The sequence below is a fragment of the Siphateles boraxobius genome, unplaced genomic scaffold, assembly GCF_051911475.1.
Source record: "Siphateles boraxobius isolate OS27281-9 unplaced genomic scaffold, OSU_SipBor_1 26, whole genome shotgun sequence".
In the NCBI taxonomy this organism is placed as follows: domain Eukaryota; kingdom Metazoa; phylum Chordata; class Actinopteri; order Cypriniformes; family Leuciscidae; genus Siphateles; species Siphateles boraxobius.
The window spans coordinates 6,056,317-6,079,015 of NW_027508876.1; the positions used below are offsets into that span (position 1 = coordinate 6,056,317).

Below are 22,699 nucleotides of genomic sequence, written 5' to 3' on the forward strand. Positions count from 1 at the left end.
TATGCAATCATGTATCACACCCTAGCAACCGAGTGGCGAGTTTTGCCACTGCAAGCACCACTTCACATTTTCTTCTGGAAATGTACATTCTAGTTATTTATACTGTTTTTATTTCTGTTCAATTTGTGGAAATTAGTTAAATTAGGAGGTCACACACAGCCTCAATCAGAAGTTCTGGAAGCTCATAAATGTACAGTAAGGTCTGAAGAGACTCATGAAATCATCCAGGAGAAAAGCCAGTCAGTCGAGTTTGTGGCAAAAACTTTTACAGTACTTGTATTGTATATCGTTGTCTTTCAAGCATTTGATAATTCATACTCATAAAGTAGAACTGAAATGGCATTCATTAAAAGATTATTAGTCAAAACATTTCAAAATGCACCTACAGATTATTTTTCCAGTCAATAATTACCCTACCATTGTTTTGAGGGGGCAGCCCGCACCCCAAAATATACCCCCCCCCCCCCCCCCCCCCCCCACACAAAAAAAGAAAAACGGACGAGCGAGCTCCATGTAGTAATTTTAGCAGTAAAAACGTCAAAGAGGAACAGAGAAGGTGACAATCTTAAAAAGGCAAAAATTTGTTTTTATTTCATTAAAGCAACAAAATCCGGAGAAACAACTCGAAGCAAAGCCAGCCTCGGTGGAGATGCCAACTAAATTTACTGTATAACGTGGAATTTCATGGAATTCGTAAATTCTTGGATGAATAAATAAAAAGAAGTTCAGTACACTTGAAATCAAATCTCGATATAGACTAGTGTGTGTGAATATTAAACCGCAAAAAAGACTATTTAAATATAAATCCTGCATGTTCTGTGTTCAGACGACGCGCAGTTTCATTTACCGCACACACACTGAAGCACGTGTGACGCTTGCACTGTTTTTTGCCTACAACTTCATCTCCAGACTCTAGATCCGCTCTGAAAGTCACTTCGAGAGCATTTAACGCTTCATTTGAGAAAAATTGTCGTCATGTCATAAACACACAGAAACTCAAAGGTCTTCACGGCAACCCGTCAAAATAAAAGTTCAGTTTAACTTGACAGAAATATATTACTGTTGTACAGTAGAATTTAGATGCATCTCAATGTAATTATAATACTAACACTAATACAAAGAAAGTATCATCAAAACTTTATTTTTTAAGGAACAATAAAATTTTTTCTTCCATGTTTTAATTTTAACAGTAAAGCTCATTGTACAGCACGTTGTTTGTCAAAAAGTTTGTTTAATTTCATATGATTAAAATAAATTAAATCAATGTTTTATGTCTTCATTTGATTACCAGAAAAAACACAACGAATTTGTGTGAAAAAAAAATGTTGTATAAGTTTAATAATTGTATAGGTTTCATGATTTTAATTAATTAGACATGCTTTTTGATAACAAAAAATTGTATGGTGTAAAACAGGTCTGGAAGAGAGCTTTATTACTCGCTTCTGAAGGCTATGACAACACCACATATCTGTAACACGCCCGCTCCGTGACACTAGTAGTTTCGGTGGATCTACCACCGCCTCTGAAAAAAATCCTAGGGAAACACTGTATATATTTAGCTAAAGTCGCCATTTCCTCTAGCTTTTTTAAAATCTCCCTATCTAATCATCAACATTTAAAGACCACTTCTCATGATCCAATCAATACTGATACATAAAATCCCACCCTAAATGTTTTTGTCATTAAACATTCTATTTGACCTGTCCAAAGTCCTGTCCTGCAGTTTTGGAGTGGCGTCAGGACTCAAGCTAGAAATGCCACCTGCTCCGTCTCTACGGCCTGTGCTCATTCTGTCTGCTCTATTAGCCTGAGTGCCTGAACCGTCACCTGCTCCAGTTTCGATAGAGCACAGACGTGAAGTGAAAGACTGCAGCCAGACAAGGTGTCCAAATGGACAGAAGAGGATGTGACAACACGCACAAACTTGTATATGTGGTTTACAGGAACTCTCCATAGGCATAATGGTTTTTATACTGTGCAAACTGTATATTCTATCCCAGTACACTAACCACTCCTCTAAACCTACCCATCACAGAAAACTTTCTGCATTTTTTGAATATCAAAAAACATTTGTTTAGTATTTTTTAAGCCATTTGGTTTATGATCCATTTGGTAAACCATGTTTATGTTGTATAGCCATGTCATTACTAGGGGTGCAGGAAAAAATCGATTCTTAGATGCATCGCGATGCGGACGTGGACGATTCTGAATCGATTCACAAATGTCAAAAATTGATTTTCAAAAAAAAAAAAAATTATAAAAATATTTATAATAATGTAATATTGACGGAACCCAGACGACGGAACTCTGAAGCGCGGAAGTGCAGTGCCCGGACCGTCTGTGGCGTGTGCACATAACAGAGACGCGATGGCTGAGCACGAAATCCAAACACCCTCCTCGTTAAAAGCTGACGTGTGGAAATATTTTGGCTTCTATGAAGTTGAATGGGGAAAGGAGCTGGACAAGAGCCACACTAGTTGCAAGCTTTGTAGAAATAAAACTAAAATATTTCGGAAACACGACAAATATGAGAAGCCATATGACACGTTTCCACCCGGAGGAGGAAAAACACTCGGCTGTACCGGTGTTCTGACGATTTGTGCTGCCTTGTCGAAAAATGCTACCCAAGCACGAATCGATCACAGAGAATGTCGATTCATTCTCTATTGTTTCCATAATGGTGTAAATCTCACAATATTATGACATCGTTATTTCATTTAAATCAGGGTAAGTTTATGGGGAGCATATTTTGATATTTTAAATGAACTAGCAATTATCACATTTGATATAACAAGTAAAAATGACATTATTTTATGAATACAATTATAATAAAATTTGAAGTTAAGAGTACAGTATACTGTACTGTTTTTATTTTTAAAACGGTGTGAAAAGTAAAAAATATCATCAAATATTCATCTTTGACCTGTCAAAAGTTTCCTACAAGTCTCCACAGCAAGGATGCATAGATTTATGTGCGTGGTAAGCAGAAGAAAAATGAGTCTGCACATGCGCATAACCAGTAAGTAGCACATCTCGATGGGTAGCATGAATCGTCAGAACACCTGTTGTTGTTATATTATTAATTTACTACAAGTATGCTGCTAGTTCAGGCACACAATTATTTTCCTGTTGGTTCTTTGCAATGTTAATAAAATATATTGTATGTTAATTCTTTATGGGTCATTACTTTGTAATTTTAAAGCAAAGTATTTATATTCACACACACACACACAAAAAGATTCAGATAATCGCTTTAACATCGAATCGCAGCCCTCTGAATCGTAATCAAATCGAATCGTGAGGTGCCTAGAGATTCCCACCCCTAGTCATTACACACATTTGTGTCATCATAAACCATATAAGAACACACACACACACACACACACACACACACACACACACACACATGCTCAAAAGCAGAAAACCAATCAGTGTCTCATCTCAATCTGTGCCTCCCATTAAAATATTTTACACTGAGCTTATTATTAGAGAAATATGTAAATGTATGGAATAACACAAAACTACAGACAAAACTACTCAATTAGTTTCTCAAAGACTGAATCTGCTAGTTTAATGTAGGCAAACCAGCATTCACAGCACACTAATTAAAGCACGGCTGGGAGATTTGAATGGCTTTCAGAGAGCAAGGGAATGCAGAGATTTATATTGCCCAGTAACAGGCTTCACTGGCCATGTATAAACTGCACTTAAATATGGTGCTTCCTCCACTGCTGAGAGCTTAATCCTGTTCTTTACTGTTTGGATGCTTCTTTTAGTACTATTTCAATGGTAGAGAAGAATTTTTTTTTTCACAACAGTAACAAAATTATTTAAAAAACTAAAGATTCCAGAAAGCATTGAATAATAATTTAATATAGATTTACAATAGTAACAATAAATTATATTTTATTATATGATATTATTAATATCATATTTTTTAAATATGATAGTTTCATTATAAATATGGTGATTATCTCTAAGATGGACAACACCCAACTTAATATATGATATTTACCATCTGAATCTTACCATGTCATGTCAGCAAAAGTCAGCGGAAAAATCAGCCAACTGTTTAATATTTATGTAATTTATTATGTTAATTATTGTGTATTTCGCTCTAAAAGCAGGGGTGCCTTTCATCCCAAATACCACATTTTTCCAAATTATTCCGATATTCAAAAATAATATAATAATTTTGGTGATTCTCATTTGCTATTTCAATTTTAAAAAACATCAAATATTAGATCAAAATTGCGCAGAATCAACTTTTTGCTGCTGCCCGCAATCGTGTCAAGGATCAGAAAACTTTCCACGTGCATCTTGAAAAGCGGAATATGTTTTGATAAGTGCTGTGACAAGTTTTTGTGTACATGAATTTGTGACCAATTCAGCTGCAGTCTGAAGCCCATTACTATATACTTTATATTTCTGTTGTTTAGCCGCATTGAATGTGTCCAGAACCTTCTATGTTTTTATTTTGTTTGCATGGTCGTGTTACATATGTGCAACCTGTCCAAATTGAAACTTCCAAGTACAAGCCAATATGTTTTGGAAAACATTCAAGGTGTTCTAGCAGGATGCAGTAACTTGAAAGGCTGTGTTTGTAATAGGATTGTGCACCTGTATGTAGACACTTGAAACATTGTGGTTTGTCAACAGCATTATGTGTGTGTGTGTGTGTGTGTGTGTGTGTGTGTGTGTGTGTGTGTGTGTGTGTGTGTGTGTGTGTGTGTGTGTGTGTGTGTGTGTGTGTGTGTGTGTGTGTGTGTGTGTGCGCGCGCTATGGCCTAGAGGCTCGTGGCCCCGGGCCCTTTGCTCCCAGGCTGCTTACCTGGAGTCAGCAGAATGACAGAGGTGACGATCAGAGAGCAGATGACCAGAATAACAAGTAGTGCAATCGCTATTCCCTTCCAGTTCCTCTGCGGAGGGTTACTTCCCACCAGCTCCTACAGAAAGAGACGGACAAAGAGAGAGAAAGCATGTGAGTCGATGAATGCAAATGGGAGGTTAGTCAAGGACAGTTGTGTGCCAGTGAGCAGCACCTCCTGGGAAACTGCTGTTGGCCTAAAACAAATCCTGCCAACATCTGTGTAAAAAAGTGTCATTTAGTGTGACATACCCTATTGTTCAAAAGTTTGGGTCTGGTAAGAAAATCTTATGCTCATCAAAGCTGCATTTATTTGATTTGATTAATTAAAATCTTTTCTATTTTGATATAATAAAAGGTAATTTATTCCTGTGATGGAATAACTCCAGTCTTCAGTGTCACATGATCCTTCAGAATTCATTCTAAGATGCTGATTTGTCGTTCCTGAAACATTGATTATTATTATCAATGTTGAAAACAGTTGCTGCTAATACTTTTTGTTCAAACCGTGATATTTTAATTTTCAGGATTCCTTGATGAATAGAAAGTTCAAAAGGACAGCATTTATTTAAAATGTAAAAATAATTTGTAACTAATAAAAGTCTTTACTGTCACTTTTGATTAATGCATTTGCCGAATAAAAGTTTTAATTTCTTACAGAAAACAGAAAAAAAAGAGAAAAAAATCATATTGACCCCAAACTTTTGAACATTTTACTTTTTTTTCTTCCAGCAACAGAGAAAGATTTATTGGTTATATAAAGTACGAAGTTCTGAAAAGCTTGAGGGCGTTTTAATTTCTAAAGGCCAAAAAAACACATACATCATTTGTATTTGGTTCATGTGTTGTGCATAAGAACTATGTGGAGGAAAGAAAAGCATTTTTTGCCCCCAAATTTGAGATTAATTAATTGATGTTAAGCCTAAAACAGAGCAAATTTTCTCAATAAATATTTAGCAGTAGCTGTAACTGAAACAAATTTGATCAATTGTTGGAAGTTCCTCCACATGAAAACATAAATTTGAGCATAAGAGGAGCTATTTTTCAAACTGGCGATGAATCAAGTATGAATGACAGACAATAAACTCAATAAATCAAAACAGTTTGTTTATTAAAAAAGCAGAGAACAGACCCGCTCATACAGATGTCGCCAAAACACAAGATTTACAACACGCAGACAGTTAGTAGACAGAGCATTTGAACTTCAAAGCAGAATGCATTACTAATAGAGTAGAAAGTAGAAAGTGGCTATGGCCTGTGTTCCAGCGGCTGACATTTTTATTGGACTCAACTCAGACTAATGAAGTGGAAGTCTAGTGGCGAGGGCGGCATTAAACTCTTTAAGGCCTGAGCTGTTAGTGACCTTGTTCCTGTCCTAATTGAATAGCGCGCCAGACATCATTAGCCTGGAGATAACAGTAGCCAGAGCCTGTTTACCGGGACACCCATTACAAGGACTCATTAAAGTCCCTTTCTCTCTCTCTCTCTCTCTCTCTCCGTTTCTCTCTTCCTCTCTAGGGTCACACAGACAGACTCTTCCTTTCCGGTATGCAGACAGAGCAACTGAGTCCCATGTGAATAGAGACACAACATTACAGCCCTAACCACCAACGGCACCGTTCACCCTGCCTTACTTCCCATATGCGATCCTAATGACAATAACAGCTAGGTATATTTTACCCACAATGCTCTGCATCTTAATGAGACACATTAAGATAATTGATCAGAAATGAGTCTTGATGCTTACATGTGCACACACGAAAGCACCTAAATAGCAGGTGCATGCCAAAGTATGGGCTGATTATTTTTTTGACATATACGATTTTAAGTTAAATGGTAAACTATGATAATATTTGATTAGGTAAACCACATTTGGAAATCTGTGGGAATCTTTGCACAAAAAATATGAGAGAAATACATTATTAATAGTTCTAATAACAACTGGGATGTGTGATGTACACTCCTGGGCAACATTTAAGCATAATTTAACGCACTACTTAAAAAGCCATTGCTATCTCAGAAAAACATCAAAGACAGAATGAATGGAAGAATAGAAGTTGTGTGTGGAGTGATGAATCACAATGAAACACGAAGTTGCATGGTGATGCTCTAGAGCAGTGGTTCTCAAACCTGTCCTGTAGTACCACCAGCCCTGCACATGTTGTATGTCTCCCTCATCTATCACACCTGATTCAACTCATCAGCTCATTATTAGAGACTGCAAGACCTGAAATGGGTGTGTCGATATAGGGAGACATACAAAATGTCCAGGGCTGGTGGTACTACAGGACAGGTTTGAGAACCACAGCTCTAGAGCGGTGTCTTCGAAAATCTGCTGAATTATATAATAATAAATATGTCTCTAACACATTGAAGCATGGAGAAAGAGGTGTAATAGGTTGGTTTCAAGTGACGTCACGCTGCTGCATAGCGAGAGCACGAAAATTCAGATGGAGGGCAGGAAGTGAAATAGCTGAGGATCTGCCATCAGTGTTTTGTGTAGTTTACGGCTGCTCCAATCATTCTAATCGAGAAAAGGGAAAGGGTTTTTATAGAGTACCAAAGATTGTCATTCATAAAGGTGAGAAATGTAAAAAGCTCACAGAACAACGCCTTAAAAAGTTGATTTTTAACGTAAGGTTACGTCTGCGGTTTGGGAGGAGCAGAGTCTGTTAGTGCCGTGTCTGCAGCGACGGTATGTTAGCTGGCCAACGTGTTTTTTTGTGTCTGTGTTTATATAGCATTAGGTTGTCGTTCAGGGGATCAGTGGGAATGGGACATTAAACGAACAAGGTAAATTAGACTCAATATGGACTAATCCGCAACGGTTTCCTCCATAGACGTATTCTCCATGTTTACTTCCTGCCCTCCATCTGAAATCGCCCCACCTTCCCGCGTCATCATAATCACGTGATTGAAACCCAGCTATTGTGTGGAGAGCCTTGCTAGCTGCTGATATTGGTGAGATACTTCTCTGTGAAAAGTAATTTAATGCTTTGGAATGCAGGAGAATATTGCAGAATGGCTTGCTTGCCACAAATGAAAAGTTATTATCTAAAGAGGAATTATCAGATGATATTTTTCACAAAGAAAATCCTCCTGCCCATATTGCAAAGACAACCAAGAAGTGGTTTCAGGACGAGTCCATCCCGCTCATGTTTGATCAGAGTCCCGATTTGAACTCTATAGCGAATATTTTGTCTCACATTAAACTCAAACAAACTGGGATACTCATGAACTGTTTGAAGCCATTAACATTGAGTGGAACAACACTGACTCTTCTTCCTGCAAAAATATGTCTAAAAGTTTACCCACACGGCTTAAACATTTAAAGAAAACAAGTGGGAAGGCTATTTCAGGGGTTCACAAACTTTTCAGCCCACGACCCCCAAAATAAAGGTGCGAATGACTCGCGACCCCTATATCCTCGGAGGTGGTTAAAGTATACAAACATTGCATGAAACTGTGCACACGCACTAATAGGCATACTTACAACACAAAATAACACAACAGTCAAATCAACCATTATATTATTTTATATTAAATATTAACATCACCTAATGAGATGGGTGCATAGACCTTGGAACAGGGCCCCCCCCCCCACCCCATATTCTAGACTAACGTCACTCATAAATCATGAAATTTCACACATCCACCATCTCTTCTTGAGTTTTTTTTTAAAATCTTTAACTTTTAGCAGGTAGCAAAATATTTTTTAGTAATTCTGTCAATTACACTAAGGTTAGATTTCATTGAAGGTAAATTGGAGGGGCCACACTGAGCTGTGCGTAACGCCCACAGACGTGAAGTGAACGAGACAGAGGCTGTCCGGTACTGTCTGAAATGGTTAACTCTGTGGCGATGCATGTGCAAAACAGATTTAACTAAGGATACATTACACCGCCTACTATAGGCCTACACTATATAGTTCCCACGTCCCTGGATGGGTGGGAACAATTACGTTGCGCACAACGGAGCACACGCACAAATAGGCCTATCTAAACACGAGCATGTTTAAAACAAAAAAAACAATAATCAAACAACTATAATATCGTTTTGTAGTAATTTACTCGTTACTTTCATTTAAATATTAACATCACCTAATGAGATGGGTGGGAACAATTCCGTTGCGCACAACGGCGCACACGCACAAATAGACCTAACTAAACATGAGTATGTTTAAAACAAAAAAGAACACAACAATCAAAAAATATAATATTGTTTTATAATAATTTACTCATTACTTTCATTTAAATATTAACATCACCTAATGAGATGGGTGGGCACAATGCTTGGAGCACAGCAAGTCCATTCTTGGTTTAATTTTGGAGACCGCCACTCGGAGCCGCTCCTGACCAACGGTCAAGGAAAATGAAAAGGCTGATGTTTTTTATTTTTTTATTTAATAACTATTTTTGTATTTTGTTAAATTATGGATACAATATGCTATTTCTAATCGTTATATATACATATATAATTTTTTTTTTGTATTTTTTATTTATTTATGGAAATCATCTCGCGACCCCCCCTCGCTGTCTGAATTTATTTACTTCAACTTGTAATAGTCACCTATTCTGCCTTCATGTACAGCTTTTAATGTGTGGGTAAACAAACATAATTGTGTGAATTGGTTTTTCCTTCACATGTAAGAAAAAAAAGAACTGTTAAATCAGATGCCTATGGTGTAATCACGGATTGTTATAAGGATTTTCCTTTTATGTGTTTGTTTTTCCCTTATTGTTTTTGCCACTGGATAAGTTTTAAAAGAAGAGTGGGAAGTGACGTGGAAAAAGAGCACTCTGGAGTGTAACCGGGGAAGCGGTCATGTTTTAGCGGGCTCTGTGTAATGTTTGCCAGAGGAACTCAACCAAGGGACAAAAACTCTTCTTTGATGGATTATATGCAGCCATTTTTCCTGGACTTACTACGACATCCCATCGGTTAAACAGACTGTGGCGAGGTTGCGTAAGTTAATTGTGGACTATTACCAACTGCGGCGTCTCGCCACGCTTCACTCAGTTTTTCTTTTTGTTTTGTTTCTTTTTTCTTCTCGTTACCGAGGAGGACACCTAATTTAAACCGGACTCTTTAAGTTGTTTGAATGAACATTTAATCTGCTGGGACATTGGGGTTTTGAGGGTTAATTGTGTGGGGAAGATTGTGATAAGGTTTGCAATATGTTGTTTGATGTGTCGGAGTGCGGCCGAGCCTCCAATATCTGTGTATTGCCCGACGCAGTATAAACCTGGTGTATCTGTAAATATACGTTGCCTAACCAATCTATATGGTCTTTTTCGTTAAGGTATAATTATTTTGAGTGTATTCAAGTGCTGATTGATGTTGTGTACGGTTTACGTAGGGGTTGATTAACGAAAGTAAAGCAGGCTGTTGGGCGTATTCACCCCCAGCAGGTATCAGATCCACCCGTTACCTTATGATTTGCGTGATGTATTATTCCCTTGTTTTTTTAGCGTTAGGGAATTGTTACAAACTGATTTAACTGATTCACTGGATTTAACTGAAATTATTAGGCAGCACTACTGTTTTCTACATTGATAACAATAAGAAATGTTTGTTGAGCACCAAGCATATTATAATGATTTCTGAAGGATCATGTGACACTGATGGCTGGAGTATTGGCTTCTGGAAATTTAGCCTTGCAATCATATAGGAACAAACATTTAAACATTTTAAATAAATATAAATATATATATATATATATATATATATATTAGTGCTGTCAAACGATTAAAATATTTAATCGCGATTAATCGCATTAATGTCATAGTTAACTCGCGATTAATCGCATTTAATCGCACAGTTTTATCTATTCTAAATGTCTCTTGATTTCTTTTTGTCCCATTATTTTTTCTCATTTTAATGCTCTTATCAACATGGAAAAGTGGATCGGCTTGCTTTGTGCAAATGTTTTTTATTGAAAACAACATTGGCATATATTGTGTTCAATTTCACAATAAAACATTCTTACTTGGAGCAAATAATCTCTCACACAATGTAACACTGTCCATCAATAAAAGGGTGAAAGAAATACTGACGAGGTCCTGATATTGACGAGGGGGCGGAGAATTCGCATCAGCTGTGTGTGTGTGTGTGTGTGTGTGTGTGTGTGTGTGTGTGTGTGTGTGTGTGTGTGTGTGTGTGTGTGTGTGTGTGTGTGTGTGTGTGTGTGTGTGTGTGTGTGTGTGTGTTTGGCCATCATCAAGTGGTATTTCAGACTGGACGTGCTGCGATGATGATAGCTCAGTTCACAACGACAAAACACACAGATCACTTTGGTCTCGTCAATGGAACCATTTGGCAACTTTTTAAAAGTAAACGTTCCATTCAGAATCTTATTGGCATCCATTTCGGTGTCTCGCGCTCGTCATCCACTCAAAACTGGACGTTTTGAACGTTCCTATAACATTCAGAAATAACGTTTTTATAACTTAATGGGAACGTTATGAAAACGTTCTTATAACCTAAAATTGTTAGCTGGGGAAGAGGAGAGATTCGCGATTGCACTGAACACGTTTTAAGTGCAGGCACATATTGTCTGAGCGAGCCCAGAGAAAATTCTAACAAGAGCAGCGTGTATCTGAGAGCGCGCGACTCGAGCAGAGAGATTCGTGCTCGGCACATTATATTCCACGCGCGAGCAGAGAGATTCGCGCTCGCGCATCCGGCTCGCAAGCCCAAACAAGTGTGTGCGGCGTGCCTGTTGTTTTGTTTCCGGTCTAGCTAGATCAGCTTGCGCTTTCAAAACGTCCATGCCGCGTCCTATTGCAAAAGCATGTGAAAAAAAAACTACAAAGTTTGCTAGGCCAAAAAGACCGTTAATCGCGCGATAAAAAAATTAACGCCGTTAAAATGGGTTTGCGTTAACGCCGTTAATAACGCGTTTAACTGACAGCCCTAATATATATATATATATATATATATATATATATATATATATATATATATATATATATATATATATAAAATTAGAAATAATATATTGGTCACTTGCAAAATAGAGCACACTTTATGCTGAATGTGGCCTTGTTCTGACTTGACCTGCAGCAACGTCCTGCAATACAGTCCAGTAATGGCCCACACCAGGCCTCTCACAAGACAAACACACAAGCGAGGGACAACCCAGATCTATGACATCCATCCTGGGCCATTATCATAATGACCGTGCCATTACAGCAGCTTAGTAAACACACCACACACCTGTTTATGGCAAGCCCTCAGCCTTCCATTAAACCACCGCAACACTTTCCTACCAGGAGAGCTATTATACTTTATAATGGCTGCTGTCCAGAACACCATCATCATTTTTTATATATTTTTACCAGTAACTCAAAATAATACAACAAAGCCACGCTGACCGCTAACTATAGCGTGCTTTCATATGTACAACACAAACACACACACATCCAGATAATAATCTACTTGCCATGTTGTGTGCACAAAGAGAAAGGATACAGAAAAGAAGTAAATAAATAAAAAAAGAGAAAGTGTTTTGGCAGGTGTGAAATGAATACAGATCTGTTGATAACAACAGAGAGAGCACAGTACTCCAGCTTTCATTCACTGATTGGAGGAGACTACAGCTTACAAAGCCAATAGAAAAAGAAAAAAAAACGCACACACTTCAAAAGACACACAACAGCCTGAGTGCAAAACAATGGGAACAGACAGACAGGAGGGAGGATGTGAGTTGACTGTACAAGCTGCATTTCTGTCTTTGACATATAGGTGTACTTTACAGATATTGTATGTGCGTCCTAAATTACACATTACTGCACCACCCTGCCAAAGCTTGTGTTCTAGTTTCTAAACAGCTGGAGGTGGAATGAATGAAAAAAGTAGAACTGTGGGATATTGACAAGAAATTATATACATTTTTCTATATTTTCTGGGATTTTATCGATAATGATAATTAGACAATATTTTGCTGAGTGTGTTTGTGCTGGTACCTTGGCAGGTTTAGGACTGCCGTGACAAGCTGACCCCAAGCGCTTTTGATATTCCTCATATTCTATGTGGTGGTCAGTTTGCAGTAATAACAGAAATCATATTTTCCAATAAGTTTAAATTGATTTTTACCTTTATAAATGCATTTTTTAAAGCTAAATAAATGCTTACATTATTTGTTGTGTCCGGTTCTTACATTTAATCAATACATTTAATTAGTATAAGACACAATAGGGCTGCTATCAATCAAATTAAATCAGTATCAACAAAACTTGCAATGCAGAGGAAACACTTGCATAGATGCACTGAGACTGTTTAAAGGTTAACTAAACCCCTGGTCAGAGCCTGACTCCACCCACTGGCAATATTTGAAAAATGCTGTAAAAGTGTGCAGAGCCCAGCGGAGGGGGGCGTGCACCTGAGACGCATCTGTCTGTATGGAACTTGCCTACCTCACCAACAACCCCTTAGGTCACGAACCACCCCAAACATCCAATAGGAAAATTCAACTGCAGTAGCCACCGTTCAACCTGAAGAGGGCAGCACTCTATTAATTAAAACTCTAATTAAAACACTTTATACACAAATGTCAAAAAAGTTACTCGAATCAATGAACAGTACTAATAAAGCCCCATTCTTACAGCACTCAGACGTTTTTACACCATATATTGTAGAATTAAAACACTTTATACACAAATGTCAAAAAAGTTAGTGTTGTGTTGTGCTTTTTGTCAAATAAAGAAAAATAAACATGATGCGAGTTTTGCCTTCTCTCTGTCAGTGAAATCCATTCTGAAACGCGTCCGAAAATGAACTGTAACTCAGCGACTATTCAGTCACGCAGGCATAATATAGGCACACAGGCACACAGGCATGAAGCTTGATTTATTTTCTTTTAAATGAAGTAATTTATATAAAAAAACAAATATACTCAGTTCATGTAATCTGTATGAAAAGAGAGAGATGTCAGTCTTTTCCTTTTCAGCTCATTAGGTGCTAATGTGCCACACCCACGGAGAGTGCGCGCTATTCAAACGCAAATGATCTGAGGCAAGCCATGTAAACATGCTAACGCCCACATCAGCTGGATAAACACATCAAGTTTAATACGAATCTTGTACTTTACCTCATCTTGCTGTGCTGTGAGGAATAATACTATCAAATAATCCTGGAAAATGTACCAGAAGTGCTGGTAGTTTCATTTCCAGGAGCAACGGATCCAGCTGATGTAGTAAGTTATTTATTCTTAAAGGAGAACTCCGGCGCAAAATGAACCTGGGGTGTAATAACACATCGGTACCAAGTTGTCTGTTCTCTGGGATTTGTTTTCATGATAATCGAGTGTAAAAAGTTTTATCTCTAAAAACTGTTTAGCTTATAACGCTAGTATATGGGGCATATAATAAGTAAAAAGAGATCGCTAGTTAATACCACTAACAAAGCTCAAAATAGCCCCACACTAACACGGTAGCTTAATGAGGGTCTCTACATACAAACCGAAGCATTGAGAACTTTGTAAGTGTACAGACAGTTTAATAATAATATACTTTATAAAGACAGTACCATCGCGTATACAGGCAGGAGCCATCTTTGGGAAACAGTCTCGACCAGTCGAACCACTAACGCCGTGCTAAGTGAGCTGAACTGTGAGATTCCAAGTCACAGTTCAGCTCGTAGCACGGCGTTCGTGGTTCGACTGGTCGAGACTGTTTTCCAAACATGGCTCCTGCCTATATACGCGATGGTACTGTCAGGTAGCCCTGTTTGTGCTAAATAGAGTGTAATAGTGTAATCTCAAGGACCCCAAAAACACCTTAGACCCCAGAGGGTTAATAGACTAAATCACGCAGTGAAAGCCCGCACTAAATGTGCAAGTGCACTAGTCTTAACCCTCATCACGTAGTGTATGCGCGCATTCTCTAGATGTGTTTTTGTAAAGTGAGGGACAAACTCGATATTGTCAGATCACACATTGTTAAAACAACCATGAAGATACTATCGTAGACAATGTGTATCGCACACCACTATAAAAAAGATTTGCAGCTACACTGTAAATAAACATATGCAGTTGGTGCATAAAACGTGACATTAACTTGACATTATTGCCAGAACAAGGGCTTGGAGGTATCCTGCATAAAAACACAGGAATAAATACTTGAATGTACAATATTCAAATTGTTCACTTATTGGTGGCACGCACAGAACAAAAAACACAATATTTACAAGTCCACTTAGCATGCTTGAATCAGTAGCGAGCTAATCATTTGCTTTCATTGAGATTCAAGGCAGAGCAAGGAGAAGTGTGTTAAATAGAGGACATTTGTATTGCTAATCTCCATTCTCTGATGTGACCTCCCAAGTATTCCACTTTTTGTTACATTGTAGGTCAAGATTTACCCGATATTGGCATCTTTCTTGACTGGTGATTTCAGTCATGAACACCAATATTTCAAATCCGCAGAAAGTTTTCAAAAATGTAAGCCTGAGACATCCACAAACTGGCCACAGGTTGTTCATGGAGCACCTGTTGCATATAGCAGACAAAAATAGCAAGAGTTTTCTCAAAACAGCATTGCCCAGTCTGGAGTGCATTTCCTGTACAACAATGTAACTCACTGCTTAACTACCGCAGTACGATACATTACATGGCTGTACCTTTGTCAATTAAACCACTTTGATTCAACAACATAGGACTGTCATTAATGATGTCACATGCAGATGGTGGAGTAATAACTTCTGCTTGTTAATCGATTTGAGATCCCAATTAATTATTATAGTTCATATACACAAATAACCGAAAAATTTTAAAGTGTGCACTTTACTCCCATATACATACAGTTCATTCAGTCAGCAGCTTTTTTCCACAAAGTAAATTGTCTGTAATTAGTTACATTCAGAACAATCAAAAACAATTCTTATGCCAAGTAATAGAGTCAACCTAACTTTTAAATGTTGCCAAGCCACATGTCTATCAACTTGGTAGATTCATAAGAATTCAACTGAAGTGTGGGTACAGGTGTGTGTTCAGTATACTTTGAACATGGTTCAAAATCAGATCTTATTGCTGGAACTATCAGATTAATAAGGCTTCCTTCAACAAGGTAGAAATGTCAGTGAATTTTGTGAAATGTCAAAATAAAAGAAAGTAGAGTTCCTGAGACCTTTCATTGAAGCAGTTAATGCCATCACATGGTACACAAACACATGGCACTGCACAGAGCAATAGCTAATACATTAGTAAATAGAATATTATCACTCCTGAAGCATGACACCTGCTGAGCACTTGTATCTTTAATGTGCAGAAAAGCTTTTCAGTCCCTGCTTCCATAAGAGCGGAGAGCTCAGCACAGTGGTAAGTGTTCTTCCATCACACTGAGTGAGAGGAAGGCGTAAATGTGAGACTACCCATGTTCCCTTACCTTTACTCAGCTTGGAAGCTTCTCATCAGCAGGACTAACTCTGAGTCTAACACTTACTGTGGTTCCCTACTCTGAAAGACAAATGAATTTGATAGTGCGGCAGTATCAGGCTACTGTATCGGCCTGTGTCAACACTAAGTCACAGCAGAATCACTGGTAAGACATTCTGAGTGATGGGAGATTACGTGAGCAAGACTCTGCTGACTACATGGCATTAAGAAGAACATTATAGAGTCTGTCTATTAATAAAAGCAAAATTGCAATATTCAGTTTTTTTTCAATTGCAGGGTTTAAAGTGTTCCTGTAGCTCAAGTACTAGAGCATGGAGTTAGCAACACAAATGCCATGGGTTTGATTCCCAGGGAATCCATGAATTGAAAAGAGGTATACATTGAATGCAATGTAAGTATATCTGCCAAATCTGCCAAAAACATAAATGTAATAAGATGGGAAATGATTCCCAGTATCCACCTTATTTTGCAATGTGGAAATAAGAAATTGAAACTTTATTTAAATGTGCGAGACTTCTAGGGGTGTCCCCGACTAAGGATTTTCATAGTCGAATCAGAATCGTCAAGTCTACCCTAGAGTCGACTAATAATCGTGTGTGGGGTTGGGGAGGGGGCGGGGCTTTACCATTTTAATGCTGCGATGTACAGAACATCACACAAAGATAGAAGAAAATGTATAAAAACATTTCGGATCAATACAACTAAGAAATAACATAACTGCAGAAAGGCCACAATGCAGAAAAGATTTGCATTTCACATGCAAATCAAATCAAATCGGCTAAATTGCCTGTGCGAGCAGTCTCTAAGTAGGCTACAGAGCGCAACATCGATGCACCGAAAAATAATCAACAATTAATTTACAGAATTAAATTAGAACAGAATATAACTTTCTAATAAATAAAAATACAAAACGGAATAAGTCAGAATCAAGTCACAAGATGCAGAACAAATACAGTAGTTAAATTAGATAACCCTGAGTGATCAATAAATTAAATAAAAATTAATAAATTATTAAAATAACGAAAGTATAGCCAGAATTGTCAACTTTGTCTTTTTAATTGCAGAAACATCAATAAACGCTAAACTCGATTGACAGTTTAGCTAAACATGTTCACAGCATCCAAAAATCTAATTAGAACCGGCTGAAATGTTTTGAAATCACTTGTACCCTACCTGATCGAGAGAGAAAAAATCTAGTCTTTCACTCTGCTGTGTCTCTGTGTCCGTTTGAGTCTTTTCAAATTGTGTGCGCGGATAAAATACATTCTAAAACGCTTAACATGAAAAACGTTTAACGGCTTAATGTCCTAAGACAGGTATATTAAAAGATCAAATTCTGTACACACCTTATTAATATAGCATACTGTAGCCTACAGAAAAGCAGATGAGCCCAGAATATGAACGCAACACGTTTAATTAAATGCTAATTTTCCTCCCTTTGAAAACCGCTATGATAAAATAAACGCTTTAGGTCTACACAACTTTTTATAGGAGAAAAATGTTTCATTCATATTCTGGGTTTATCTGCACATAGTATGGTTTCTTAATAAGGTATACTGTGTTAATGCATTAAGCCACGTAAAAGTGCCCTTTAAGCGTTTTAAAAGCTTTTTTCACGTACTTGTTAACGTTGGCCTGCAGAAGTGCGATCATGGTTTTCCTGCTGCTAAATCCAGCCTGGGAGAATAGCCTTTCTGATGGTGTGCATCCACACTTTAGATTTTTGTATCCCAGACATTTTTAAAGATTTAAATCCCTGCCGCCAAAACACTCCTCTTTCGGTCACGTATCGAAAGAGTTAAACTTAAATCTGTCACGGGGTGTTTGGATTTATTCACGCACGTTAAAAATATTTATTAAAAGCTTCTTCCTTTGCACATTTGTATTTACAGCATTATCATAATAGGCTCCTATATTAACGTATTGACAGAAAACCAGTAGTTCTATGTGAACTCAGACATTGAGCACCCTCATATTATAACCTCTGCGAAGATTCGACCGTGAGATTGGTAGTCGAATCAGGCTCCCCCTATCGATGCATCGAATCTTCGACTATTCGGGGTCACCCCTAGAGACTTCCAAATCATTAGCCACATAGGTAAATAACCAGAAGAATAACAAAGTGCAGTAAATGGAAAAACTATTTGTACTACAAACCGTTGTGTTTATTATGGAAGCTTGCTTCCACCACAGAATAAAACAATTTAAAATATATTTGTGACTTTTTATCTCGCAATTCTGACTTCTTTTCTTAGAATTGTGAAAAATAAACTCACAATTGTGACTTTATATCACACAATTCTGAGTTTATCACTTGCAATTGTGCATTTATATCTTGCAATTCGGACTTTATAACTCCAATTGTGAGTATATATCTCGCAATTCAGACTTAATAATTCGCAATTGCGAGTTTATATTACGCAACTACTTTTTATTCAGTGGTGGAAACAAGCTTCCATAGTTTATGCAGTGCTTCCCCTAGCATTGTTTGGGGGGGGGATCAATGTTGTAACTTTAGCAGCTTGATATTCACGATGAAATCAAATTGTGATATAGACTAGTGTGTGTGAATATTAAACCGAAAAAAAAAGACTATTTAAAAACTAATGACATTAAAGTTTGATGTCTTCATTTGAGTACCAGATTTGTGTGAAAAAAAAATCATATATATATAAATATATATATATATATATATATATATATATATATATATATATATATATATATATATATATATATATATATATATATATATAAAAATGTTGTATAAGTTTAATAGTTGTAAAAGTTTCATGATTTCAATTAATTAGAAATGCTTTTTGAATCCTAAAAAATTTACACCAGATATCCGTAACGCCCGCTCCACCACACTAGTAGTTTCGGGGGGGTCTACCACCCACCCTGAAACAAATCTTAGAGAAAGCACTGTTATGATTATGATAATAAATTAAAATAAGATGATAACAAATACCAGTTTGCAATATAAAGCAGCATAACTGTTTTTTTGAACATTAAAGTTACAAATGGCCATGCCCGCTCTTAAGTAAAAACTAAGGTGGATAGCAGGTTCAAATCAGATTTACAAATATTATGAACTATTATATTCCCTTGGCGTCAGTATACAAAGGATTTTATTATTATTAACATGAGCTCTTTGGTTTTATGGAGCCATTAAAAACTCTTCCTGAAGGACAGATTTATGTGATGAGTGATATTTACATGCCAGATGATAGTCCTTCTATATGTGAGAACAATGGGGTTTTCCACTGGCTGTTGAACAAAACAAGCTTCGATCGTCCATGTACATGATACATAATACTGAAATTTCACACTTCACAGAGGCTGATTCGGAATTCATCATCGACCTGCATCAGAAAGTGAGTAAGAAAAAAGAAAGAGAAAGAAAAAAAAGAGGAGGAGAGAAGAAGCTCCCAATTCCCCAGCCTGCACAGCTCTAAATGCATTCCTGCGGTGCTGTCTTAGCTTTCAAAGCATTGTTCTGATATGTGTGGCTGGTTGCAATTGCCTGGCAATACCCAATGGAGGAGCCTGGGAGGGCATATGGGGCCATTTGCTAAAAATCACTGTGGCGCCTGATTCAAAGAACACAAATGTATTCCTTTTAACTGGAAAATAAGATCCAAGCTTTGTTTGGATTTGCCATTAAAGGAAACCATGCTTTATGACACATCTCAAAAGTGAGGAAGGGGATTTTCAACCCATCTGCACTCACTGGTATAAGTGCTCACCTTGTCTGTCTTTCTTTCTCAGCCAGCTGAAAGCCTGTTTTATGATTCTCAAATGACCTTAAAGGGCTGAATGGAAGGAAATGGTGGCTTGTTAAGAACATCTAACCGGGGAGTTGATCTAAAATAGATTAAAGGTGAACAGGGGGAAACCCTATGATGAGATGTAATATGTAAGGGATAATCCACGGCTAGCCATGCATTAAAGGATTTTAATCCACGACGTAGAGGCGAAAAACCACCCGACGGGAAGCGGAGGGTGGTTGCCTCTACGTCGTGCATTACAATCCTTTTATGCATGGCTAGCCGTGGATTATCCCGCTTATACCATGGTTATTTACCAAGTTAAAAATAAGTTAAAGCTGTAACTGATGTTTACAGTGTAATTTTTTTAACAGACGTGTAAAAATTACGGTTATTTTCTTAAGTTACGGCTCGTTAGTTCTAGCACTCCGTCCGCTTTAAATAAAGTAGAGCCATCGGATTGCTTTTATTTGAGTGAATTATCACATTTATTTAAATGCATTATTAAAAGAGAGAGACAAAGAACTGAAAGAGTCCCAAATGCCAAGGTAGTCGAGCCCCATCGGCTCCCTGGAAAACCACATTTCGGACAAAGTGGGTCGCAAACATAAATCCTCGTAAATTTTCCCTATCCAATGCGGTGGGATCCTTGTGGTTTTTTTGTCTCTGGGTTATGCGCCAGGGTTAGGTACTCTTTCCCATTCTCGTCTTGCCGGAGAACGAAAGATTCTTTTGATAGGTTACGGTTTCCTTCTCTTCCCCTCCGTGCAAAACACAGCTGTATGTCAAACCAAACTTTTCTTACAAGTCCTGTGGGTGTGAAAGGGGAGAGTGCAGGTGCATTTCTAATTTTCTCCAAGTCAGACTCAGTAATACGTGGATGATGAACGCTGGTGTCTTTTCCATTTTTCCTGTAGCGCTTTAAAACTGATTTAAAGATGGCATTGCTTGACTTGAAGTCTTTATCACTTATAATGTTGTATTTTGTAATGTGACGGTTTATACCTGCTCTGAGACACATCAAACTTGCAACACTGTATTCGCGTCCAGCGGTAGACTGAACAGAGGCATAAAACTCCCGCAAAGTCTCATTTAAAAGAGAAGCAGAGTAGGTCTCGAAATCACAATTTTTCTGTCTTTGGCGCAAAAAGTTGTTAACTTTTATTGAAAGTTTTATTGAAATATTGAAAGTGTTAACTGCCCATTTAGTTCTCTTTTTCATATTGACCTCATCTTTGTCGTCTTCGAACTTATCTAGCTCTGCCGGTGTTAATTATTTGTGCCGCTTTTTGTCATTCAACGTCTTCTCCAAGTCTTCTATTTCGCCTTGTGCCTGGGCCCATTTCTCAAAATTGCCATATTCACCATACAAATTAAACGATATGCAAAAATCATCCATTTAGCCTACCTAAATAAACGTTTTCATATGTGTCTCTCACTCTGTTTGCACGTGTAACTGTGTTACTATGGTTACCAATGATTATAGCAACGGATTAATTTCGAACTGTAATCAAACTGACTGGAACTACCTGTGCATTAAACGGTTTTACTGCACACCTTCCAGCCAATCAGAATCGAGTATTTAAACAGCCCGTGGTATAAGTAAGAAACAATCAAAACAGTCAAACAAAGCATGAGCTCAGTTTAGTACCACTGTATCAACAGACTTCTCGGCCTGATTCTGATATTAAGCCCAATTCTAAATATGTTGTGTGTGTTGTGTAAGTTTGGTTATCACAAGCTACATAGTCTAACGTTTTGAAAACACTGCAATGACACTTATAAAATATAAGATTTTAGTTTGGATTGTAGTCCATTTTTTATAGATATATTTTACCCATATACATTTATATATATATAAAACATAATGGGCAGGAAAATGTACAATGACCATTTTAGTAACCATTAAATAGTTATTTTTGAGCCTCTAATCCTACTCCTACCTTTAAAACTAACCATAAACATTTATTTAAAAAATCATATAGTATAAAGAGAAACATATCAAACAGGCAAGTGTAATCACAATAATTAATTTATTGCAAAAAATGTAAAAAGTGGTACAAGAGTCAACCAAATTCAGATGTTTTGCATACGCAGTCTTTATATACAATAGTTTTATATGATACAATTTAACAATTTAAGTTGTTAATCACTGAAAAACATATTCTCATATACACAGTGAATGTGGGCTAGGGGTGTGCCATATCATACCGTCCACGATAATACCGGTATACATTTTTACATGATAAAAAAAGTGTCATATCGCGTTATCAATGATATAGCGACGCGATGACGTATGGCGCATTTACGTTCCCTAGCACGCACAACAACAACGCCTGTGTGAGCGCGAGAGCGGCCTGTCAGCCTCCGATCACGATTTAGCAATTTCACAAACAGCATGAGTGTTCAGCTGGGCTGCCGACGCGCGTCTTCTCTCGCGCGCGTTTAGGAGTCGGGACATGACTGAATGGTCTTGCACAATCGGGCCATCAGTGCATCGTAACTAAAGTTTATAATTTTCAAGTCTTATTAACTCTTATCAGTTTAAACATTCAAGCGGTTTTAAACTATCCAGTAAGCTACTCGCGCACTCTCTGAGAGAGTTGCACTGCGTGCATACATAGAGTACAGCTCGCGAGAAACTAAAGTTATTTTTCGCGGATTATA

General features: G+C 37.5%; 1 protein-coding gene across 4 annotated transcripts in view; it reads right to left on the bottom strand.

The window, feature by feature from the left end:
- Positions 1–22,699, bottom strand: part of dpp6a (dipeptidyl-peptidase 6a) — a 503,595-nt gene that overhangs the window by 207,656 nt on the left and 273,240 nt on the right. For all 4 annotated transcript variants that reach the window (XM_077244246.1, XM_077244247.1, XM_077244244.1 and 1 more), the window contains one exon: positions 4,832–4,946. In XM_077244246.1, the coding sequence (XP_077100361.1) occupies positions 4,832–4,946 (115 nt within the window). The remainder of the gene's footprint in view (positions 1–4,831; positions 4,947–22,699) is intronic.